At 41.0% G+C, this 27,316-nt stretch overlaps 1 protein-coding gene across 3 annotated transcripts in view; it reads right to left on the bottom strand.

Annotated features, from left to right (window-relative positions):
* LOC140495797 (organic cation/carnitine transporter 2-like) overlaps nucleotides 1–27,113 on the bottom strand; it is a 138,831-nt gene extending 111,718 nt beyond the window's left edge. For all 3 annotated transcript variants that reach the window (XM_072594919.1, XM_072594929.1, XM_072594938.1), the window contains exon 1: nucleotides 26,504–27,113. In XM_072594919.1, coding sequence (XP_072451020.1) covers nucleotides 26,504–26,869 — 366 coding nt within the window. In that variant the 5' untranslated portion in view covers nucleotides 26,870–27,113. The remainder of the gene's footprint in view (nucleotides 1–26,503) is intronic.
* Between the last annotated feature and the right edge of the window lie 203 nt (nucleotides 27,114–27,316).

Genomic DNA, 27,316 nt, shown 5'->3' with positions numbered 1-27,316 from the left:
TGAAATTAAGGCCACTGGGCGGTAGTCATTGAGACATGCTGCATGAGCCTTCTTAGACACCGGGATAATGTTGGATCTCTTTAAACAGGCAGGGACAGTGGCCTGCTGCAGAGAACTGTGGAAGACATTAAAGCTTAGCAATTTGACCACCATGGAGGGGAAAAATCTACAATTGGAACACTTCTACGTTAAGAAGGAGCAATTTGAGTAGAACGTAGAGCATAGAACATTACAGTGCAGTACAAGCCCTTCAGCCCCTGATATAGTGCCAACCTGTGAAACCAATCTGAAGCCCATCTAATCTACACTATTCCATTATCATCCATATATTTATCTAATGATCATTTAATGCTCTTAAAGTTGCTGAGTCTACTGCTGTTGCAGGCAGCACATTCCTACTGCTCTCTGAGTAATGAAACTACCTCTGACATCTGAACTATATCTATCATCTCTCAATTTAAAGCTATGTGCACTCATGCTATCCATCACCATCTGGGGAAAAAAGCTCTCACTGTCTACCCTGTCTAATCCTCTGATCATCTTGTATGTCTCTATTAAGTCACCTCTTAACTTTCTTTTCTCTAATGAAAACAGCCTCAAGTGCCTCAGCATTTCCTCCACACCAAGCAACATTCTGGAAAATCTCTTCTGCATCCTTTCCAATGCTTCCATGTTCTTCCTATAATCCGGCAACCAGAACTGTACACGATACTCCACATACAGCCGCACTAGAGTTTTGTCCAGCTGCAACATGACCTCATAGTTCCAAAAGCCCTTCATTCCTGATGAAGGGCTTTTGCCTGAAACGTCGATTTTCCTACTCCCCGGATGCTGCCTGACCTGCTGAGCTTTTCCAGCACCACTCTGATCGAGATTCATGGTTCTGAAACTCAATCCTTCTACCAATAAAGTTAACACACTGTACACCTTTTTAACAACCCTACCAACCTGGGTGACAACATTCAGGGATCTATGTACATGGACACCAAAGGTCTCTCTGCTCATCTACACTACCAAAAATCTTCCCATTAGGCCAGTACTCTATATTCCTGTTACTCCTTCTAAAGTGAATCAACTCACACTTTTCTGCATTAAACTCCATTTGCCACCTCCCAGCCCAGCTCTGCAGCTTATCTATGTCCCTTTGTAACCTGTAACATCATACTGCACTGTCCACAACTCCACCGACTTTAGAGTCAACCTCAAATTTACTAACCCATCCTTTTACGCCCTCATCCAGGTTGTTTATAAAAATGACAAACAGCAGTGGCACCAAAAGTGATCCTTGTAGTACATCACTAGTAACTGAACTCCCGGATGAACATTTCCATGAACCACCACTCTCTGCCTTCTTTCAGCTAGCCAACATCTGATCCAAACCACAAATTTACTCTTAATCACATGCATCTGTATTTTCTGCAGTAGCCTACTATGGGGAACCCTATCAAATGCTTTACTGACATCCATGTACACCACATAAACCACTTTACCCTCATCCACCTGTTTGGTCACCTTCTCAAAGTACACACCTCGGTCAATGAGGTATGACAATCCACAGTCAAAGTGTGCTGCTGGAAAAGCACAGCAGGTCAGGCAGCATCCAAGGAGCAGGAGACTCGACATGTCAGGTATAAAGCAGCTCAGTGGTACACTTTGTCATTAAATCAACAACTTAAAAATGGAAAGTTCACTCTGAAGTCAGAGGTGGAAGTTCTGCAAGCAGCAGTTTCAGTGCTATAGAATGGCTTCAAGCTCACCATAGGGAACAGTATCATCAAATCAGTACATCATCTTTAAATGCTGTACGTCCAATAGCTGATGAAGTTCTGGTGAGTCATAGTATGCAAGAAAGCACAACGAATGAAGTGTTGATTAAAGCATTTGAAGCATACTTTAACCACAATAGAAAGTTAGTGATACAAGAAGCGAGATTTAATCAGTGATCTTCTCTTTTGGGAAAATCAGTAGAAGCATTTTGAATGGATTTATACAATCTTGCATGATGTTGTGGTTATGAGGCTTTGCGGGATGAATTAGAGAACATCTAGCAGCGTGTACGGGAGATGCGAAGTCACCACATTTTCTTCAACCCAAGGAGAAGATAGCTTTGGAATAGGTGATCCAATTCACTATGCCTGTATAAATCAGGGCCCAAAACTGGTCAGTACTTTGAGGAAACATTGGGGATACTTCTGATATGGCTGGATAGCTATACTCCAAGATTATGCTTCTGGGGGTTCCCTCTTGAAAACAATCAAAATGCCAGCAACAGTATTAGGTGGTACAAAACGTTATTCTGAACAGAATCACAAGCACAATGAATATCCAGAAAGAGGATAAAGAATGCTAAAATTGTGGATCAGTTGGGACACTTTAGAAAATATTGTAAGTATCTTCACCACCTCAAAAACAAAGAAAATGTCATGAAAAGGGAACATTTTCAGACAATTGGAACTCCTGCAATAAGGAACACATTTACAACATTAAGGATTCAAAACAAAAGCTAAATATTGCTAAAGACAAGGGAGGTCAAAGAGAGTCCAATTCAGGGCCATCAACTTGAAGATACAGGACTCCACACAAATTTTTCCAGGGCAAGTAGGGGCAATAAATTCTGGCGTAAGCCTGCAATGCTTTCTTGCAATGTCTGAATAAAAAAAACGACAGAATGTAAATTCAACACAGGTGCAACTGTTTCAATCTTAGCAGACAATTTAATATGGGTGCACTCTATGAGAGGTGTCACAAAGCTGGTCCCTTTCATCCAAAATCCATTGCTTTTCTCAAAGATACTGCGTCCTTGATTTTGTTCAGCGGGGTCATAAACAGCGGGTCTCTGATTAGACTGGTTTGGTACAGCGATTAAAGGGTATTGAGAGGCTTTTTTGTTTATATGTAAACTGATGAGGCTTCAGGCCAAAGTGGTCATATTTTAGAAGTGACAAGTTTAATGAAAGGGGAGTCGTCAGCTGAGCAGTTCAGTCCAGAACTAGTTCAACAGTGAGCTGTGTGGAAACAGACTCTCGCTCTCTCTTTCTCTCTCTCTATCTCTCTCTCTCTCTCCCTCCCCCCTTCTGCCCTTCTAACTTCAACCTGTAAGCATCTGTTCCTTTTTTTTACTGTGTTTTAAGGGGGCTTGCTTATTGGGACTGTTATTATTCGGAACAGCATAATTAAGTCTAGTTTGGATAGACTGAGTTCAGTAGGGGTTCTTTATTGTGTTCTTTGTGTTTCATTGTGTAATTTTGTGAATAAGTTTTTGTCTGTTTTAAAACCTGGTAGTCAACCTCACTAACCTACTCCGGGTAATTTTTCACTGTACACTTACTGAAACAAAATTATTGTGGGATATAGGTAAAGTGGTGTTACTTCTGCAATCATAATTACTTATGCAAGGTAAATGAACTCACACCAGTGTATAATTGTGTCAGCCAAGAGCTGAGTCAACAAGAATGCAAATTATGTGAAGGAAATACATAATTGTTTTTGTATTAGCTAAAAAGTGCATGCAAGAATAAAATGTGCCTGCAAGCAATGGTAGATGTTACAGACAAGTAGATAAGGTGCTGTGAGGGGAGGGGGTTAAGCTAGATACGCCTGTACAAACAGTAGTTATAAGCATCTATTTCCCACTTCTGCAAAACAAGAACAAACCACAATCAAAAAGTCATGAGGTCATAAGGTCATACAAGTGAGAGAAACAGATGGTAGTGAAGGAGGATATACCTAACAATGGACCACGGCAGGATGTGGTCAAACGGCCTTATGAGGCCAGAAATAAGCATTTTGTCACAGACAAAGCCAGATAAGGCAAAAGATGAATAAGAGTAATGGGCACCAGTCTTAGAGAGGTGGGCGATGTAAACAGGGGAGGAGAGAAGGGAACAAAATTACATAAATATTGTGTACTAGTTGAATTCAGTATCTGTGTCCCTGCCTTGTGGACAGTGGACACAACACCCCTCTTGCAAGAGCGAAATAAATGACACTACTGATTCAGATCTTGTCTCGGACTGAAATTATTGAAGTGAGTGGGCTTCGTTTCTCACAGTTATGGTCTGGGCTGCCTGCTTAAGAATGTTTTGAGTGGTTTGACCTAGTCCATAAGAGACTGGGGGCTCTTTGCAGGATTTTAAACAGCGAGTGGTAGGTGCTAGCGTGTTTATTTTGGGTGTTGGCTTAGTTGTGTTGACAAAGCTTGGAATAGTAATGGCTCTTTCAGTCACCACAAGTTTTCTGGAAGTAGATGCGGTGACTTTGGAGGTTTTGCAACAAGGTGAATAAGACCAAGCTGCAGGAATTAGCAGATAAGTTGGAATTTGAACAACTTGCTTCTGTGAGGAAAAGAAAGATCATTACAGCAGTAGGTCAGCATTTAAACTTGCTGGAGAAACCATCAGAATCTATAGAGATGGCAGGAATTCAATTACAAATGAAGCACCTTGAGTTAGAGGTGAGAGATAAGGAAAGGGCAGCAGAAATAAAACAGTTTGAGTTATAATTAAAAGCAGAAGAGAGGGAAAAAGAGCAGCAGAACAGAGAGAAAAAGAGAGAGCTTTTGAACTTCAGAAACTGACACTTGAAAAGGAAAGTCAGCTTAAAAGGCTGGAGATAAAGGCTGAGGGTAGGCTTGGTGAGGAAGAGAGTGAGGATGAACAAGCCCCTGGTAGTCAGAAGCCCAGTGAGAAACTGTTTAAATATGTTCAAGCATTGCCTAAATTTGATGAGAAGGATGTGGAAGCCTTTTTCATCTCATTTGAAAACGTGGCTAAACAAATACAGTGGCCAGTAGCAACGTGGGTTTTGTTGATACAAACGAAATTTGTAGGTCGGGCTAGTGAGGTATTCGCATCACTATCAGAGGAGATATCTGGGGAGTATGAGGAGGTGAAAAAAGCCATTCTAAGTGCATATGAGCTTGTACCAGAAGCCTATTGACAACATTTCAGGAATCTGAGGAGGGACCCTGGTCAAACCTACATTGAGTTTGAAAGGATCAAACAGAGTAATTTTGATAGATGGATAAAAGCTTTAAAAATCAAGCAAATCTATGAAGCTCTTACAGAGGTAATTATTTTGGAGGAATTCAAAAATTCACTGCCTGAAGTAGTGCAAACTCATGTGGAAGAGCAGAGAGTTAAAACAGCAAGGTTAGCAGCTGAAGCGGCTGATGATAATGAACTGGTCCATAAAATTCAGAATCAATTTCAGTCCATGAGGGATAGAAATTGTGGCAAAGAGAAATCCTCACATGGAAAGGGAAAGGTAGATCTCAGTGAAGATCATAGGGATAACTTACCACAGGGTAATAATAAGCCCTTAAGGGGGACAGTGAAGATTAAAAAGCTCCAATGTTTCCATTGTAATAAAGAGGGCCACATGAAATCACAGTGTTGGTGGACTAGGAGAAAGCCAAGAGGTAGGAAAACCAGACAAGCCTGGAAGTTTTGATGGACTAGTAACAAAAAGCACAATGAAGTTAAACAACTGCCTCAGAGTGTACAAGATGATCAGAGGTTGACTAAGGAGGAAATGCTAGACTGCATTAAAAAAATACATGCAAGGATAAAGTTTATTCACACAGGCCAGGAGTAATAGGTAAGGAGGTTACAATATTAAGGGACACAGGATCCTCTCAGTCTGTGATGCTGAAGGATGAGGAGATATGTACTCCTGAGGGTCTATTGCCAGGAAAGGTACTGGTAACAGGAATTCATGGTGAGACAAGAAGTGCACAATTATGTAAGGTGAGGCTAGAAAGTCCAGAGAAGAGTGGAGAATTTGTGGTCGGAGTACTGGACAAAGTCTCAACTGCAGGAATACAATTTGTCCTTGCAAATGATATAGCTGATTCACCAGTAGGTGTGCTGCCTACTCTGGTTGAAAAACCAGTGGAGACGCAGGCAACTGAAGAAATGAAGGATCTTTATTCAGGAATTTTCTCTGAATGTGTGGTCACAAGATCACAGAGGCACAAGTTGAAGCAGGAGAGATCAAAAGGTACAGATAAGGAAGCTAATATAGCTTTATCTGACACTTCTTTTTGATCAGATAAGTGGAACAGAGCAGGAGCAACTAGATAAATGTGCAAGTACCTTTAGCTCTGCCAAGGTTATCGAATTACAGCAGAAAGATGAGAACTTAAAACAGTTGCATTTACAGAGAAGGAGAATGAATGCATCCCTTTATGTTATTACTTAACAAATGATATCTTAATGAAGAAATGGAGATCGTCACACATTCAAGCAGATGTGATATGGCAGAGATACATCAAATTGTTTTGCCAGTAGAGTATTAAAAGGAGGTGCTGCAAGTGGCGAGTGAACTACCGCTGGGAGGTCATTTAAGGGTGAGGAAAACACTGGCTAAAATACAAAGACATTTTTACTGGCCTGAACCACACAAGGATGCAGTTGAATTTTGCCAGATTTGTCATACATGTCAGCTAATTGGAAAACCACAGGCAGTTATAAAACCTGCACCTTTAATACCCATTCCAGCATTTGAGGAACCTTCCACAAGAGTCTTCATTGATTGCGTAGGTACCCGACCTCAAACAAAAAGTGGAAATAAGTATTTATTAACAATATTGGATGTGTCGACTAGATTTCCAGAGGCAATCCCATTTCACAACATCACAGCTAAAAGAGTTGTAAGAAGAATTACTTAAATTGTTTACTAGATATGGGCTACCAACAGAGATCCAGTCAAATCAAGGATCAAACTTCATATCCAAACTATTCAAGGAACTGATGAACTTCAGAATAAAGCAATTCAAATCTACTGCATACCATCTGGAATTGCAGGGAGCACTAAAGGCAATGTTGAGGGCTCATGGTCAGGATTATCCAAGTGTTTGGGATAAGGGATTTCCATTTGTACTTTTTGCGATCAGAGATGCACCAAATGAATCAACCAAATTCAGTCCATTTGAATTAATTTTTGAGCATGAAGTAGGAGGGTTGCTAAAATTGTTTAAGGAGAAATTAATAATTCAGGATTCAGTGACCACCCATGTGTCAAATTTTAACAAACGATCAAATAAAGCTGGAGAGTTGGCTAGACAGCATTTAAAAGCATCACAGTGTACAATGAAATAGGAAGCAGATAAGAAATCACAAATTCGCAATTTTGCAATTGCGCTTAAGGTATTAATGCTACTTTCAGTAATAGGTGAGCCTTTAAAAACAAGGTTTAGTGCACCGTATCAAATTGAGAGGAAATTGAGTGAGGTGAACTGTTTGGTGAGGACTCCAGACAGGAAGAAATCTCACACAGTGTGTTGTGTGAATATGCTCAAAAGGTATTTTGATAGGGAAGGAAAGCAAGAGGAGAAGGTGTTAATGATTACAGCACAGAAGAAGAACCAAATTCCGAGGATTCTGAATTGGACATTCCTCAAATCAAACTGGACAATGAGGAAGTTGTCAAACATTGGGATAAATTATTGAGTTACCTTCCACAAGAAAATCAAAATGACCTGAAGAGTTATTGCTATCACATATGCAGAAATAAACTGGGAAGTACTAACCTAATTGTGCATGATGTAGAGATAGGAGATGCTGTTCTGAATAAGCAACATCCTCATGGGCATAATCCTCTAAAGTTGACACAGAGTCAGAAGGAGATAGAGCGCATGCTCCAAGATGGAATAATCGAAGTGAGTTACAGTGACTGGAGCTCACCCATAGTCATGGTGCCAAAGCCAGATGGTACCCAAAGATTATGTGTGGACTATCGCAAGGTCAATGTTACAAAGACTGATGCATATCCAATTCCACCATTGGAGGACTGTGTCGATAAAGTGCGACAAACAACTTATATTTCTAAGTTGGACCTGCTCAGAGGCTACTGGCAAGTACCTCTGTCAGAGAGAGCAAAGGCCATTTTGGCTTTCATAATGCCAAATGGAATATATTAGTTCGAAATCGTGCCATTTGGTATGAAAAACGATGTAACCACATTTCAGAGACTGACTAATAAGGCCATTGTCAGATTACCCAACTGTGTGGTGTGTGTATTGATGATTTTTAGTCACTCATGGAAGGAACATTTTCAGCATTTATCAGGTTTGTTCAATCGACTTTGGAAAGAAGCCTTGGTGGTAAACCTAGCTAAAAGTGAATTTGTCAAAGCCCAAGTCACCTTCCTGGACCATGTTATTGTACATAGATAAATGACCCCACTGGATGCGAAAACAAAAGTAATTGGGGAATTTCCCACACAGTCGATGAGAAAAGCAGTGCTATGGTTGAGTGGATTGAGTGGATTTTACTGAAAGTTTGTGCTGAACTTTAGCAGTGTAGCTGCTCCACTCACCAAATTGTTAAAAAAGGGCAAGCAGCTTCATTGTACAGTGGACCATCAAAAGGCATTTGACAGCATAAAAACTATTAAACACTGCCCCAATATTAGCCATCCAGATTACACGAAACCTTTCAAGGTGGCTAAGAATGCTTGTGATGTAGGGGTCGGTGCGGTGCTCCCACAGGAGGATGACGAGGGAATAGAAAGAACCATCGGGTATTTTTTCCAGGAAGTGGAACGTTCATTAACAGAAATATTCAACAGTAGAGAAAGAGACTTTAAGCTTGGTGTTGGCATTACAACATTTCAGTGTTTATATTACCAGCAATGCATCTGAGACAATCGTATACACTGATCATAACCCATTGACATTTGTGGAAAAGTTTAAGGCCAAAATTCCCACACTGCTTAGATGGAGCTTGTTGTTGCAACCAATCAGTTTGACAATTGTGCATGTGGCAGATCATGAAAACATGATTGCCGATGCGTTATTGAGGTTCGAGTGAGATACGGAGATGTTCAGTGACAGGTGTGCTACGGCCTGAACTCGCATGTAGTTGTGCATGCTTGCATGTGTATAATTAGTGTAGTGTATATGTGTGTTTAGACTACTAACCAGTTTGTTTTTGAAGGGTTTTAAAAATGAAGCCATCTTTTGATATTGATGGTTCATTTTTATTAAGGGGGGAGGTGCCATAAAGCTGGTCCCTTTTTTTCTAAAAGCTGTTCCTTTTTTCAAGGATACTGTGTCCTTGATTATTTTTCAGAGGGTTCGTAAACAGGCCATGCTCCGATTAGACTAGCTTGGTACAGAGATGAAAAGGATGTTGAGAGGCCTTTTGTTTATATGTAAACAGATGAGACTTCAGTCCAAAGCGGTCATGTTTTAGAAGTGACCTGCACAATTGAAGGGGAGTGGTCAGCTCGTTAGCTGAGTAGTTCAGTCCAGAACTAGTTAGGAGTTCAGAACCTCTCTCTCTCCTTCTTAGCTCTCCTAATCCCTTTCTTCAGCCCCCTCCTGGCTATCCTGTATCCCTCCAATGCTCTGTCTGAACCTTGTTTCCTCAACCTTATGTAAGCCTCCTTCTTCTTCTTTACTAGACATTCAACCTCCCTCGTCAACCAAGGTCCCCTCACACGACCATCTCTTTCCTGCCTGACAGGTACATACATATCAAGGACACATTGTATCTGTTCCTTGAAAAGGTTCCACATTTCAATGACATCCTTCCCTGACAGCCTATGCTCCCAACTTAGATCCTGTCTTGCAGCATCGTATTTACCCTTCCCCCAATTGTAAAACCTACCCTGTTGCACGCACCTATCTCTCTCCATAACCGAAGTGACAATCACAGAATTGTGGTCACCATGACCAAAATGCACCCACTAACAAGCCCATCACTTGTCCTGGTTCGTTACCGAGTACCAAATCCAATATGGCCTCCCCTCTGGTCGGACAATCTACATACTGAGTTAGAAAAGCTTCCTGGACACACTGCACAAACACCACCCCATCCAATCTACTTGATCTAAAGAGCTTCCAATCAATATTTGGGAAGTTGAAATCGCCCATGACTACTATCCTGTGGCTTCTGCACCTTTCCAAAATCTGTTTCCCAATCTGTTTCTCCACATCTCTGCTGCTACTGGGGGGGCTATAGTAAACACCCAACAAGGTGACTGCTCCTTTCCTATTTCTGACTTCAGCCCATACTACCTCCAAAGGCAGATCCCCTTCGAACTGCCTTTCTGCAGCCGTTATACCATTTCTAATTAGCAACGCCACACCTCCTCCTTTTTTACCACCCTCCCTAATCTTACTGAAACATCTGTAACCAGGAACCTCCAATAACCATTCCTGTCCCTCTTCTATCCACGTTTCCGTGATGGCCACAACATCGTAGTCCCAAGTACCAATCCACCAAACCAGCTAACATGAAACCCAAAGGTCCAGGAGGCATAGACCCTCAGGTGCATGGGAAAATCAGCACATGCCTTTGTCATATTGGAACCAAATGTCAGTGAAACATTACAAATACTGAGGATATTATTTGACATAAAACAGAAAGTTTGCCCCCACCCCTACCCGAGCCTGATCTGCTATTCAACAGGATCCTGGTCAATCAGACATTCCTGATGTCCACAGTCCTACCCTTTTCCTAAAACCTGTGAGTTTTGTGCTTTTCAGGAATCTGCATCTCTGTGTTAAATGTACACAATGACTCTGCCGCCATATAATCTCTGTAGCAAGTAGTTCCAAAGGCTCTCAACCTTCTGAAAGAAGGAATTCCTCCTCATCTCAGTCTTAAAATGGACCTCTTTATTCTAAGGCTATGCCCTCTGATGCTAGACACTCCCATATTCTCAGTATTTACCATTTCAAGCCCCTTAACATCCTGTATGCTTCAATGAGATCATCTCTCATTATTCTCAACTCCATTGAGTAGAGTCCCAACTGATTTAACCTTTGCTCATCAGACAATCCCTCCATAGTCTTAGTCAACCTTCTCTGAACTGGCTCCAATGAAATAATGTCTTTCCTTAAATAAGGAGACCAAAACTGCTCATGGTACTCCAGATATTGCCTCACCAGCACTTTGTGCAGTTGCAATAAGATTTCCTTATTCCTCTACTCCAATCCTCTTGAAACAAGGGCCAACATTCCATTACCCTTCCTGACTACCAGCTGACCTTTGTGCTAACTTTCTGTGTTTCATGCACAAGTCCCTTTGCTTTGCAGCTTTCTGCAGTTTTTTCCAATTTTAAATAATACATCTTCTTTTGTTCTCCCTTCCAAAATGAACAACTTCATATTTTCCCACATTTTACTATATTTCCCTACTTTTATTCCACTTAGTAACCTGTCAATATGTATCTATAAACTGCTTGTATCTTTTACATAATTGCTTTTCCAACTATTTTCGTGTCATCTGCAAGTTTGGATACTTTGCATTCACTTCCTTCCTCCAAATCATGAACATATGTTGTAAACAGTTGTAGTTCCTACACTGATTCCTGTGGAACCCCACACATTGGAGATTGCCAACATGCAAAAATCCCTTCTCTTCCCTTGCTGTTTCCAACCCATTAGCCAATTCTCTATCTATACCAATATACTACCTCCAAAACCATGGATTCTGATCTTATGGCTCAACCTTTTGTGAGGTACATTGTCAAATGTCTTCTGAAAGTCCAAATACAACACATCTACTGGTTCCCCTCTATCCATTCAGGTTGAGACCTCCTTGAAAAACTCTAAATAAATTAGTCAGGCACGATTTCAGTGAGGAGGTAGGTCAATTAAATCAACTGAGAAGAGGAAAAACTTCTTCATTCAGAGGGTGGTTACCACTGGAATTCTCTATCTAAGAGGGCTGTGGAAGCTCAGTTGTCAAACATATTCAAGACAGAGATCGATAGACTTCCAGATATTAAATATAGCAAGGAATATGGGGATGGTATGGGTGCTGAGGCAGTAGATCAGCCAGAGCTAGGCAGAACCTAAAGACTGACTAGAAAATCCTGGTTGGCTTCCATTGCTTCGGCTTTTAGTGGATCTTAATGAATCGGGCTGGCTACCTGCCACTCCTTCGTGGCTAGCCATTCCACTCCACACCCTCTCTTACTCTCGCCATCCTGCCTGCGCAAAAATGCTCCGAAGGGAAAGGGAAAGGAACCAGCCAACAAGGCTTCCTTCCAAAGCTGATCCAGGCGGGAGCTCCACAAAATTCGGCTTTTGCCTTGTTTCTCTTGAAGAATTTCTCTCAAACAGTTCAAGAATTATCCCAATTCACCTAGTGTTCAGCAACTTTTTTCCAATGCCTCAGTCGACTCACACCAAGCTAATTAAACTGTGGAAAGAGAATTTGTCACAAAACAGAAAGCCTGGCTTGTGGCCTCTGCTGTGCTACAGAAACATTATGCATTTATTTATAAACATAAATATAAACACTTAGATCACACAACTGATGCCTGTGGGATAAAGTTTCAAGACTTTGTTTTCACTGAAGCACTGAAACAAGAGAAGGCCACGAGTTATTCTAGTCCCTTACTTAAGAACATCATAAACAGGGATGTGAGTAGACCATTCAGCCCTTTACTTCTGTTAACCACTGAGATCATGGCTGCATGTCCTCCAACTCTCCTGCAAAATCCACATACCATTTGATTCCCTCAGTACTGAAACACTTATTCACCACTATTATAAATTTACTCATCAACACAGCATCCACAGCTTTCTGTTAGAGAACCCCTAAGATTCAGAAACATTTAAGTTAAGAAATTTCTCCTAATTTTTGTCCTAAATAGCAGATCCCTTATTCTGAGACCATGACCCCATTAAAGGTCAAGATTCCCCAGAAAGGGGAAGTATTCCACTTGCATTTAGAGTCATAGAGTCATAGAGATGTACAGCACAGAAATAGACCCTTCCATACCGACCATATATCCCAACCCAACCTAGTCCCACTTGCCAGCACCCGCCCAGACCCTCCAAACCCTTCCTATTCATATACCCATCCAGGTGCCTTTTAAATGTTACAATTGTACCAGCCTCCACCACTTCCTCTGGTAGCTCATTCCATAGATATACCTCTGCATGAAAAAGTTGCCTCTTGGGTCTCTTATATCTTTCCCCTTTCACCCTAAACCTATGCCTTCTAGTTCTGGGCTCCCCCGCCCCAGGGAAGAGATTTTGCCTATTTATCCTATTCATGCCCCTCGTGATTTTATAAATCTCTATGAGGTTACCCCTCAGCCTCTGATGCTCCTGGGAAAACAGCCCCAGCCTATTTAACGTCTCCCTATAGCTCAAATCCTCCAAACCTGGCAACATCCTTGTAAATCTTTTCTGAACCCTTTCAAGTTTCAGAACAGGAAGGAGACCAGAATTGCACACAATATTCTAAAAGTGGCTACCCCTTAAGAATGTTATATATTTCAAAGAGAATACTTCTTAACACTAAAGGAACACAAAGTGTGTTCTACTCAACTCAACCCCATTGAACAGTTCTCTCATCCAAGGAGCAGCTTTATGATCCACTGCTGTGTTCCCCCTCAGGTAATTATAGGTAACTAACTTAATGAGGTAAGGAGCCCAAAACTGTACCTAATATTCGAGGTGCGCTTTCATAAAGCCCTATATAGTTGCAGTCAGACTGCTTTATTTGTGTATTCAAATCACTTTGCAATAAAGGCATTCATGCTATTTGTTTTTCCAATTGATTGTTGTACCTGCATGTTAAATTAATGTGATTCATGCACAAGGACCCCCTGTCTCAGGTCCTTTAGAGCATTTCTGAAATTGAGTCATGTCATAGTTGATCTGTATCTTAACTCCATCTATGGAAGCTAACCTTCACCTTATTCCTAATCCTAACCCAATGCACCTCTTGGTTCCTTTCTCATTCATTTCTTGAAATTTTCAATTGATCAGTCCCTGGGTCACTATAGGCAACGGTTCTTTAGATCTTAAAACTTTGCATTAAAGTAGCCCTTTTTAACTTTGTAAATATAAACTAAACCACAAAGATGAAAAGCAGGAAGCCTAAAGATTATACAGGGCTAGGTTTTGTGCCAGTAACAGTATCTGGCAAAGCTGAAAGTGTGGTTTCGCACTCATACCACTTCTAAATGGCTGTAAGCTCAATTTGTATACAAAGGGAGTTCATGATTCATGCATTTAAATACTTTAAGGTAATTTAGCCCAATAACCCATTTTGCAGGAATGGCATGTTGACATTGATGATGTTGTTTTGTTTTGGTCAGGCATAATGAGCTGTTGATATTTGTGGTCAAGATATTTGTTACAATAAATGTGAAAAAATATGCTCCACTACATTGGGTCTGGCTCAGGAGTGCCAGTCATTATTGATAAAGATGGCATCAGCTGTGAGTGAAGGAAGACATGGACCCTGGGTTTTAACTCCCAGGTCAGGAGTACAGTGACCTGACATTGCCTGGCTCTGCAAACCCAACCTAGGGAGAAGGGTCCAGAAGGTTGGATTTTTGTTCCAGGATGAAACTCCTTAGGAAACATACCTGGTGATCCTGGAAGTAGAGGGAGATTGTTGGATTTTGTGCCCCAAAGTAATCCAAAAAAAAGCCTTCCTTCTCTGAACTCTTATACCTTATTCCTCCCCACCTCCACATACTCTCAATACATGACTATGCCATTCACATACCATTTCATTTTCTCTGCGTGACGATATGCACCTCTACAGCCCCTCACAATGCCCTATACCATTCTTTGTTCCTCTTTTTACACCCCATCACTCCTTATATAAGCTATGCCAATCTATGGCCTTGTTCACATCCTGACCCTCTATATCCCTTTTGCCATTTTAGTGCCAATGCATGCCTCCATCCACCATCCTTTCCCCTTCCCCTCCATGCCAACTCATCTAGTGTTTTCCATAACATGTCACTATTTTCTAGTCATGACCAGTGTGTCGGAAGTGATTGAAGTCAAGGTAGAAGGCAACAGAATAGTAACTTCATCTACTTTGAAAGATCTACTATATAGCATACAATATTCATCAGTTAATGTAACTCTCAATCTTTGTTCAGCAATCTTCCAGATTCTCTTCTGAGTCCTTGTGGTATCTACTCATGTATTAAGGTTTTCTCAGACACATTATCACAGGATTGATATGGCATAGGAGGAAGCCATCTGGCCCATTGTCTCTCTGGTAGTTCATTGAGCACTTTAATTTAGTACCATTCTTCTGCATTTTCCCATTACCGTGCACATTGTTTCTATCTAAATAATCATTCCATGCACTCTGGAATGCCTCAATTGAACCTGCCTTTATCACACTTCTATGTAGTGCATTCCATACCCTAACTACCCACTGCATGAAGAAGATTTTTCTGAACCCACCTTTTCTTCTTTTGCAAACCCTTTAAAACTGCACCCTCTGGTTTTTGATTCATTTATGTGTGGGAATTGTTTTTCACTGTCCACTCTGTCCAGACTCCTCATGATTTTGAAAACTTCAATCAAATCTCCTCAGCTTCTCCTCTCCAAAGAAAGCAGCCTCAATTCTCCAATCTTTCTTCAGAATTGAATTTTGAATTAGAATTAGAAAACCTACAGAATTAGAATCCCTACAGTGTGGAAACAGGCCCTTTGGCCCAACAAGTCCACACCAACCCTCCAAAGAATCATCCACCCAGACCCATTCCCCTACCTTATATTTACCCCTGACTAACAACCTACACTATGGGCTATTTAACATGGCCAATTCACCTAACTTGCACATCGTTTTGGATAGTGAGAGGAAACCAGAGCAAACCCACACAGACACAGAGAGAATGTGCAAACTCCACACAGACAGTCACCTGAGGGTGGAATCGAACCCAGGTCCCTGGCATTGTGAAGCAGCAGTGCTAACCACTGAGCATAAACCTTTTCAGCACTCTCCAACGCATTCACATCCTTCCTGTAAGGTGCATCCAGAACAGTACGCAACACTCCAGCCGAGGTCTGACCAGGGTCTTAAAGTCTCAGCCTCTAAAATGAAACAGAAGAACTGAGGATGATGGAAATCTGAAACAAAAAGAGAAACTGCTGGAGAAACTCAGTAGGTCTGGCACTGTCTGTGGAAAGAAAAACAGTTAACCTTTCTAGTGTAGTGATGCTTTGTCAGATGCAGAATTATAGAATCCCTACAGTGTGAAAGCATGTCATTCGTCCCATTGAGACTATACTTCCTCTCCAGACAGCATCCCAACCAGACCCACCCCCATTCCTGCATTTGCCATGGTTAATCCACCTAGCCTGAACATCCTGGACACTATGGGCAATTTAGCATGGCCAATCCATCTAACCTGCATATTTTTGGACTGTGGAAAGAAACTGGAGTATCCAGAAGAAACTAATGTAGACACAGAGAGAATATGCAAACTCCACACAGTCGCCCAAGGGTGGAATCAAACTCAGGTTCCTGATGCTGTGAGGCAGCAGTGCTAACCACCGAGCCACCCTGCCACCCCAAGAGTCCCGGGACCTAAAACGTTAACTCTATTTTTCTGCTGAGTTTTTCCAGCACTTTCTGTTTTTGTTTTCCTTTCTCCCTATGTCTCTAAATATGAAATCTAGAATATTATATGCCTTACTAACAGACCTTTCTAACCAACCTGACTCTTTAACAACTTATGTACATGTGCATCTGGGTCTCTCCACTCCTACACATCTTTTATAATAGTACCCTATATTTTATAATAGTACCCTATACTTTATTGTCTCTCAATGAGCATTGTATAAAAATGCATTCCTCACACTTCTCCATCTTGAACTTCATCTGTCATCTATCTCCCCACTCCACCAATGTGTCAGTGTCTTTGTAAAGTTCTGCATTGTTGGACACATTTACAGCACCAAAGGAGGCCATTCAAACCATCAAGTTTGTGCTGGTCAATACTGATCTGACTACATTAATCCTATTCTCCAGCTTTTGGCCTAAATCCCTCAGGGCTATGGCAATGCAAGTAATGATCTAACCACAGCTTAAACATTAAACGATTTTCTGATTCATTTGTCATTTCATACAGTGGATTCCAAACTCTCACCACCCTCAAAGCACAAAAATTTCTCTTTATCTCTCCTCCAACACCTTACCTTAACTCTATGTTCTCTGGTTATTGACCCTTCAATTCATGGAAAGAGTGCTTTCCTATCCACCATATCTATGCTCTTCATAATCTTACACGTTGCCATCAGGCTCTCTCTCAAATTTTGCTGTTCCTGGGAAAACAACCCTAGACTACGCAATTGTTTCGCATATCTGAAAAATCTAGCCAAACCAGCATCCTGGTGAATCTCTTCTGCAACCTGCCTTGTGCAATCGCATCCTCTCTGTAATGTGGTGAGCAGCACTGTAAACATTTCTGTAGTGGTGGCTAATCAGCATTTTGTAGAGTTCCAGCATAACCTCCCTGCTCTTGTGTTCTATGTCTCTGCTAATAAAATCAAGTATATCATATGCCTTCTAAACCACCTTATTTATATGGTAAAAACAATGACTGCAGATGCTGAAAACCAAATACTGGATTAGTGGTGCTGGAAGAGCACAGCAGTTCAGGCAGCATCCAACGAGCAGCGAAATCAACGTTTCGGGCAAAAGCCCTTCATCAGGAATGGAACCTGTGGATCTGCACACAGAAATCCCTCTGATCTTTGGTACTTTCTAGGGTTCTATCATTTATTATGTAATTCTTGACATTAATTGGCCTCCTCAAGTAAATTACACCCTTTTCAGGTTGAATTCCATTTATAGCTGCTCTGCCAAGCTGATCAATCCACTGTTATTACCTGAAATTTATAGCTATCCTCCATACTATTTACCATGCTATCAAATTTCATGTCATCCTTGAACTTCTTGATCATTTCCCCAACATTTAAGTTCAAATCCTAACATTATTAAAATGGAGAAAAGTGGAGGAATAGAGGTAAGTGAGGGCCAGGGGTCCCTATCACTGTTGTGGGAGGAGAGAGAGGGGATGTGGGCCAAAGTACAGGAGATGGGTCAGACAAAGCTAAAGGCTCCACGATAGTGGAGAATCCTCAATTGAGGAAAAATGTAGACGTTTTGGGGGCCCTCTCCAGAAGGTGAATTTGTCAGAACTTGTGCAACAGAAATGAGAAACTGGGAGAATGGGATAGAAAGCAGGGTGTGAGGATGTAAATCTAGGTTCTTGTGATAGTCAGTGGGCTTGTAATGGATATTGGTGGCTGTCTATGTCCAAAAATGGAAACAGAGATGTCGAGTAAAGGAAGGGTAGAGTCAGAAATAGACCAGGTGAAGTGAGAGCGGAGTGGAAATTGTAAGTGAAATTAATTGATTTTTCCAATTCTGGAAGAGAGCGGGAAGCAAATTCAACAATGTCAGCAATGTACCGGAGAACGGGATTTGGAGGTCGGGGCTAAAGTAGGACTGGAATAAGAAATGTTCTATGTACTGGACAAAGAGACAGACATAACTGGGGCCCATGTGGGTACCCATGGCCACAACCTGGACCCGAAGAAAGGAGAGGAGTTAAAGGAGAAATTGTTTAAAGTCAAGTAAAGGCCCTTGTCAACAATCCTGGCTATCTCTTCAAATCTATTGATCAAATTTGTCAAATACAACATTCCTTTAAGAAATCAATGCTAGCTATCACTGATTTCTCTCTCTCTCTCTCTCTCTCTCTCTCTCTTTCTCTCTCTCTCTCTCCACCCCCAAGTGCAGATATTATATCAGAATTCTTTCTAGTTATCTTCCTCACCATCAAGGTCAGATTGACTGGCTTGCAACTTCCTGATCTATCCTCTTCTCGCTTTCATTAATAATGGAACAATGTCAGTCGTCTGCTGGCACCTCACCTGCGACCAGAGAGGATTTGAAAATTACTACTAGGAATCCTGATATCTCTTCCCTTGCCTCACTCAACTGCCTGGGATACATCCCATCCAGATCTACAGATCAATCCATTTTTAAGGCTGCTCAACTTCTTGTATTTCCTCTCTCTCAATGTTAATTTCTTCTAATGATTCACCATCCTCAAACTCTGACATTTATACCTGCATTATCTTTTTTGTATCTGCATTACTTTTCTCCACTTTTCCAGAGCTCACCAATCTTGGTCCCACTTTTGTGTTTACAGGAACATGCTTGCCCTGTACTTTTGCAATTTCTTCTTTGAATGTCTCTGATACAGTTTTGTCTGTAAGTAGCTACTCCCAGCCAACTTGGAGAAAATCATACCTTATCTTAGTAAAATAAGTCTATTCCAGTTTTGTTACTTTTTGTTACCAACTGATTCTTATCATTTTCATTAATTACCCTAAATCTAACTGATTAATGATCACCATATGCCTAAGACATTCAGACTCTTTTAAAATCATTAATATTCTGAAAAAGCAAGATGACACATCTTAAAAGTTAAATTTAATATAGAAATTAATGCCACATATTATCACTGAGACACGTAATTCAGCAAGTGGTGCTTCACAGTACATCTACAAAAGACCACAATGCACAACAGATCACCAAGTCTATCCATTTGCACAATCGCACTGTAGTGTTAAATACAAGGCCATAGTGTCTTCCCAAAACCTTCTACTTGGTAGATACCAACAATCCAGTAGTGGCAGGATTGTCAGCAGTATTATCAAAGCTATGACCACTATGTCAAGCAGGATTTTCACTTTGCGACGGTGCATCGTTGTGCAACATCAAGGGGAGACTGGATTGTCAACCCCAGTTCAACTTAGAGGAGAGTAAATGAGCAGGTAGACAACTTTCATAAATGAGGACAGCGAATGTAAGTTAGAAATCCAAATACTTGGATATCAGAGAATGTTTCTAGAATATGCAACCAGCCTAGATCATACAGAATCAATACTGATCACAATGCTACATTGTAAAGGAAGAGAAGCTCAATCTGATATACAGCATACCAACCAAGCATAAGGAGAGTGAGGAAAAATACACCAATGATGATGACTGTGTCCTGATGTTGAGTGACAATAACCAGCACCAAGACCACCAAGTTGTCAAACAAATGTAACAAAGTATAAAATGGACCTCTGCAGATGGATATACAAGCATCAGACCAGGATGTGTTCTCAAACCTCCAAGTGGTAGATTGAACTTCAAATTGTTAATCTTGAAAACTGTTTGGATGATACCTTTAAAAAATATGCAACTTTAAAAGATATGCTTATGACATCCTCACTGTGTAGCAGCATGTTACCTGAGGGTACAAAGGTAACAGACTCCATCTTAACTTGAGCGAGTTAAAACATTACGTGTTAATGGAAGGATGCTACGCTTTTTAACCAAATAGCCCAGATTACTAGCCAGCATGCATATACCCAAAAATGTAATATTTAGATATTTTATTGAGCTCTAATAAACATCTGTTGGATCTCGCAGTCCTTCATTGCCCACATTCTAGTTTTTTTTTGTTACAGGGATAACATGTGAACAAGGAAGAAGGGTAAGCCACTCAGCCCTTTAAGTCTATTACACTGTTCAATAAAGATTGTGGCTGATGTACTTTAACCTCAACTCTGCATAATGCGTATCCCGATAATTTTTCACCCCCTTGATACTCAAGAATCCATCCATCTCTGCCTTAACAATATCTCAGGAATCTGTCTTTTGAGGAAGGGAATTCCAAAGACTAACAACCTTCTGAGAGAGAAAAAGAAGCTTCTCTGTTTTAAAGGGGCACCCCACCCTCCACACTCTTGTTTTTAAATTATGCCCCCTTGTTCTAGATTCTTCCGTAAGAGGAAACATGCTTTCAACATCCACCCGGTCAAGTCCCCTCAGGATCTTATATGTTTCAATGATGTGATCTCTGACTCTCCTAAACACCAGAGGATACAAATCTTGCCTGTTTAACCTTTCTTCATAAGGTAATACACATTTCATGCATCACTTTCTCGGAACTAATTTATTTTTGCCGAAGAATATAACATAAACATTACCACATCGGATAGAGGTGCCTTTCTAAATGCAAGTCAGAAGCAAAACTAAATTCTGACCTGTCAAAATGGCTAAATGTTTTGACTGCAACTAAACCAATGGCAATTCGTCATCTTCATATTCCTATACCATAAAAGCTGCCTTCTACTTCAAAAAGTTGTGGCCTGACATGAAACGCACCCATCTGGGAGTGACCCTTCACCATTCCTGAACTTACTATCCACTTCCAAAAGATACAGAAAAGACTAAGACACCCCAATTTGTCACACTGCAGCCTACCTCTGGTTTTCTAGACAGCTGAGTACAGTCCACCTCTGTAGATCTCAGGTCATCACACAAACCTTATTGACATACACCTTCACTCAGTCATGAGGACAATCTATGTACTCTAAGATTAACTCGAAGTGCTTACCAATCCTCTCAAACATTGTCTCCCCTCCTATTCTATAGCACATAGTAAAATTTAAGAACAAATTAATTTGGAGCAGGAATTAGCCCCTTAAGCCTACTCCACCATTTAATAAGATCATAGCTGAACTGATTATAATACACATACCCCAGATAACATTTCAACCTTTTACTTAGCAAGAACTTATCCACTCCTGTCTTAAAATATATTTAAAGACTCTGCTACCACCACCTTTTTCAGGAAGAGAATTCCAAAGACTCAAAACAATTTAAGAGGAAACATTTCACCTCATCTCTATTTTAAATGGGAGATCCCTGACTTTAAAATGACATTTAGTTTATGATCTTCTGATAAGAGGCAACATTCTCTCTACATCAACCTTAAATATTGTAATCAGGTCTCCTCTTGTTCTTCTAAGCACCAACAGATACAAGCCTAATTGTCCAACTTTTCCCCATAAGGCAACACATCCAATACATGTATGAGTCTCGTAAACCTTCCCTGAACTATTTCCAATATTGTTACATCCTTCCTTAAATAAGGTGATCAATATTGTGCATTTCTCCAGTGTCCTGTATGACAGAAGCATAATCTCCCTATTTTTGTATTCAATTCCCTTACAATGGATGATACCCTGGTACTACCTTTCCTCATTGCTGACTGTGTTTGTATATAGCTGCAGTGATTGTAACAAGGTCAACCAGGTGGACTTCATAGAATGTGAGATCCCTGATTGGGGCTATTCAGGGAGCCCTGGCTGACAGATAAAAATAGAAGTATCAGACATTCTGACACTCTGAATGGTTGGTTCTGAGGAAGTTGGACTAGTGTCCATGTATAAATAAAGAATGACTTGGTGATGGGATATCTGCCTCTGTGGAGTTATTTCACTAACCTTTTGCAGTTCATGCATGAGAGTGATTTCTCTGTCCCTCAGGGGTCTGCAATCTCTTGCTATTTAGATAACATGTTTCTTGTTTATTTTTCCAGCTGACACAATTTAACTTTTTCCTATGTCATAATCAATTTACCAGATCTTTGGCCACCCACTTCACCCATCTAGATCTATTTATAGCCATCAAAAACCTCCCTCCAAACTTAGTTTCTATTTATCTTTGTGTCATTAGCAAATTTGATAGCCATACCTTCTGACCCTTCATTCAATTTGTTTATATAAATTGTATGCAGAAGTAATTCCAGCACCAATCCCTGTGGCATACCATCTATTACATTTTGCCAACCTGAAATAAACCATTCACCTCTTCTCTCTGCTTCCTGTCCAATTTTCTATCCATGCCAATTTGGGAGTCTACTCATTGGAGTTCAGAAGTGATGAGAAGTGATGTCATTGAAACATCCAGGATTCTTGAGCGGCTTCACAGTGCAAATGCTAAGCGGATGCTTCCTCTCATGGGAGAGAGGGACCAGAGGGCATAGTTTCAGAATAAAGGGGTACCAACTTAAGACCGACATGAGGAGGAATTTCTTCTCTCAGAGGGTCGTAAGTCTTTGGAACTCCTTGCCACAGAGAGCTTGGGTCAGAGTCCTTTTGTATATTTAAGGCTGAGCTAGGTAGATTCCTGATCAGTCGGGGAATCAGGTGCTACAGGGAAAATGCAGGAATGTCTGATCAACCATGATCCTATTGAATCCTGGAGCAGACTCAAGGGATCTCCTGGTCTTATGGTCTCTCTGATGCACCCCCAAGCCCAATTTGACAAGTGCCTAAGTTGAAACTTGTGTTGCACCAGTGGACCCTAGGTTCCATGATAATGTTGTCAAGAGTTGTATTGCATCATGTCTGGTAGAAAATGCCAAATACCCCAAGTATCGTCAACCACTTCTGCCCCCAGTGATGCCCACCCACTGTCTCTAATACTGTTCTCATTTCTAGTCCATTGTCATATCAACATGGTCAGTGAGCTGAAGATTCCTGATCTCAACATTAGCTTCACGCTCCACTTCCAGCTTTTCCTTTAGCGCTACTGGCTGTATTACTACACATCTGACTATGCAGATTGGAAAGGGTGGAATCTAGGAGTAGAAGTAGGTCATTCAACCTTTGAAGCCTGATTCACCATTCACGATGACCACAGCTGAAAATCTATCTCAATGCCATATTCCTGTATCACCCCATAAATCTCAAAGCTTTTAAAATCTATCATTTATGTATATTTCTTTCTTATGTTCCGGGCTTTGGCCTCCACAGCCTTCTATGATAATGAATTTCATTAGTTCACTATCTTTTAAGTGAAGAAATATTTCCTCATTCCCTGAGATCGTGTCTCCTGGTTCGAGACTCCTCAACCAGGAGAAATAACCTCATTGGTGCAATAACTTAGCAGGGATGACAGTGGAGTAACAATGGCGGATATTTCTGTGTATAATGCAGAAGTTGCAGGATCAGTTCATTCCAAAAAGGAAGAAAGATCCTAGGAGGGAAGTTAAGAAACATATAAAGTTAAAAGAAAAAAAGTATAAACTAGCAAAGGTAAGTGGGAAAACGCAGGACTGGGAAGCTTTTAAAGAACAACAGAGGATTACTAAGAAGGAAATATGCAGAGAAAAAATGAGGTACGAAGGTAAATTGGCCAATAATATAAAAGTTTTTTTAGGTATGTGAAAGGCAAAAAAATGGTTAAGACTAAAATTGGGCCCTTGAAGACAGAAACAGGGGAATATATTATGGGGAACAAAGAAATGGCAGAATTGAATTGGTACTTCAGATCTGTGTTCATTGGGGAAGACACAAGCAATCTCCCTGAGGTAACAGTGGCTGAAGGACCTGAACTAAAGGGAATTTATATTTGCCAGGAATTGGTGTTGGAGAGACTGTTAGGTTTGAAGGTTGATAGGTCCCCGGGGCCTGATGGTCTACATCCCAGGGTACTGAAGGAGGTGGCTCGAGAAATCGTGGATGCGTTGATGATTATTTTCCAGAGTTCAATAGATTCGGGATCAGTTCCTGCGGATTGGAGGGTGGCTAATGTTGTACCACTTTTTATGAAAGGTGGGAGAGAGAAAGCAGGGAATTATAGACAGGTTAGTCTGACCTCAGTGGTGGGAAAGATGCTGGAGTCTATTATAAAGGATGAAATTACGACACATCTGGATAGTAGTAACAGGATAGGTCAGAGTCAGCATGGATTTATGAAGGGGGAATCATGCTTGACTAATCTTCTCAAATGTTTTGAGGATGTAACTCTGAAGATGGACAAGGGTGATCCAGTAGATGTAGTTTACCTGGACTTTCAGAAAGCTTTTGATAAAGTCCCACATAGGAGGTTAGTGACCAAAATTAAGGCGTATGGTATTGGGGGCAAAGTACTAACTTGGATTGAAAGTTGGTTGGCTGATAGGAACAAAGAGTAGTGATAAACGGCTCCATTTTGGAATGGCAGGCAGTGACCAGTGGGGTACCGCAGGGATCAGTACTTGGACCGCAGCTTTTTACAATATATGTTAATGATACAGAAGATGGTATTAGTAATAACATTAGCAAATTTGCTGATGATACTAAGCTGGGTGGCAGGGTGAAATGTGATGAAGATGTTAGGAGATTACAGAGTGACCTGGACAATTTAGGTGAGTGGTCAGATGCATGGCAGATGCAGTTTAATGTGGATAAATGTATGGTTATCCACTTTGGTGGCAAGAACAGGAAGGCAGATTACTACCTAAATGGAATCAATTTAGGTAAAGGGGCAAGACAGAGAGATCTGGGTGTTCTTCTACACCAGGTAAAAACGAGGATGCTGCCTGAACTGCTGTGCTCTTCCAGCACCACTAATCCAGTATGTTCTTGTACACCAGTCAATGAAGGTAAGCATGCAGGTACAGCAGGTAGTGAAGAAGGCTAATAGCATGCTGGCCTTCATAACAAGAAAGATTGAGTATAGAAGCAAAGAGGTTCTTCTGCAGCTGTACAGGGCCCTGGTGAGACCACACCTGGAGTACTGTGTGCAGTTCTGGTCTCCAAATTTGAGGAAAGACATTCTGGCTATTGAGGGAGTGCAGCGTAGGTTCATGAGGTCAATTCCTGGAATGGCGAGATTCCCTTACACTGAAAGACTGGAGCGACTGGGCTTGTATACCCTTGAGTTTAGAAGACTGAGAGGGGATCTGATTGAGACATATAAGATTATTAAAGGATTGGACACTCTGGAGGCAGAAAATATGTTTCTACTGATGGGTGAGTGCCGAACCAGAGGACACAGCTTAAAAGTACGGGATAGACCATTTAGGACAGAGATGAGGAGAAACTTCTTCATCCAGAGAGTGGTGGCTGTGTGGAATGCTCTGCCCCAGAGGGCAGTGGAGGACCAGTCTCTGGATTCATTTAAGAAAGAGTTGGATAGAGCTCTCAAAGATTGTGGAATCAAGGTTATGGGGATAAGGCAGGAACAGGATACTGATTAAGGATGATCAGCCATGATCATATTGAATGGCGGTGCAGGCTCGAAGGGCAGAATGGCTTACTTCTGCACCTATTGTCTATTGTCTATTGCATCTTTTCTGTCCAGATCTGTTAGAATGTGTCGTTTTCAATAAGATTCCTCTCACTCCTCCAAACTGTAATGAATACAAGCCAAGTTGAACCAATCTCTTCTCATAAGTCTGTCCTGCCATCCCTGGTATCAGTCTGAGGAACCACCTCTGCACTCACGTTTTGGTAAGCATAGCCTTTCTTAGGTAGGGTGATCAAAATTGCACACAATAGTCCAGTTGTGATCTCACTGAAGCCCTGCATAACATAGTAAGACATCCTTACTTCGGGACTCAAATCCTCTTGCAATGAATGTCAATAGACCATTGCCTCCTTGATTGCTTGCCTGTCTGTTTTCATTGACTGGAGAAGAAGGACAGTCCAGATCCTTTTGTATAGCTATGCATCTCAACATGCCTGGTGAATAAAGTGTGGAAAATATTTCAAAAGATAATCTTATTCATCTCGTTTAATAAGCTTGAGAAATGGCACAATGCAGAAAGGAATACTAGCCCCTGCTGATAAGGTGAAATAGAGTAGTAGGGCTGAAGCATACTACTCAAACATAAGCATCAGCATTTGGACCAAATGGCCTGTTTTCATGCTGTAAAATACCATGTAACTTGCATATCTTCTCACACGCCATAAATGATGTTCAATGAAATCTCTAAATAAACAGTATAAAGGAATAACTGTCTCAAAAGCAACCTTTTCAACTTTGTTATCATTATCAATAAATGTAAAAGGACAAAAACAGATATTATGATAGAGCTAGGAGCCAAAGCCACGTATAATTACATTCAAAGACAAATGAATCTGTCTTACCTCACTGACAATGGTTGAGAGGTATCTTTCCTTGCTATACACCCAGCCATCCAAACAAGGCTCCGTCTCAAGTGTTGTTTCATTGAAACCATCTTGAAGCTGAGTTTTGAACCTAGAGCATTTACTGTACACTTGCTCATCAACCATGGGCAGCAATAAACTCAGATTTGTGAAGGAGCTTTCCTCCAAGGTCACATTTGAAGAGTTAGACAGGCGGCAATGGTGCTTAGGGGTATCAGCCAGAAACACCATAGACAGACCCACATAGCCATTTGGGATTATACCGATGCTGAGCAAAAAGAAAATAGTTATTTGATAATGCCCCCATTTTCCCAGAAACGCAGTCGCTTCATCGTAATCTTGCATCTTCTTTTATATTCTTCAAAATTCCTTTGCGCAGCTGTTGCCTTCAGTTAAAAGTGTCTCTTACTGAAGCAGCAAAAGTGCCTCATCTGAACTTTCATAAATTTAAAAATACAAGCTCTGTTTTCAATCAGAATGGACAAAATATAAGTATGAGTCACAGTATTTACAATCCACTTTCAACAACTCCAGCAACTCTTGCCCTTGTTTAGCTCAAATAGAAAACAAGTCTTCAAATCATTCATAAACAACAAGATCTGTATTGGTCGTATGTTAATAGACTCCCAGGTTAGTAATGTCCATCTGTGTCTAAGCATCTGAACAACTAGATAGTTTTTTTCCTGTCAAAGCTTGCCCCCCCCCAACCCCCCCCCCCCCTCTCAATTTCATACATGGACAGTGCAGAGCTTTTATTGGTAGTTATTTTATTGATTGACATGGCTTTTCAAA

The sequence above is a fragment of the Chiloscyllium punctatum genome, chromosome 2 (assembly GCF_047496795.1).
Source record: "Chiloscyllium punctatum isolate Juve2018m chromosome 2, sChiPun1.3, whole genome shotgun sequence".
NCBI classification, from domain to species: Eukaryota; Metazoa; Chordata; class Chondrichthyes; order Orectolobiformes; family Hemiscylliidae; genus Chiloscyllium; species Chiloscyllium punctatum.
Note: the sequence above shows the minus strand (reverse complement) of the source record. Positions and strands in the feature narration are given on the sequence as shown.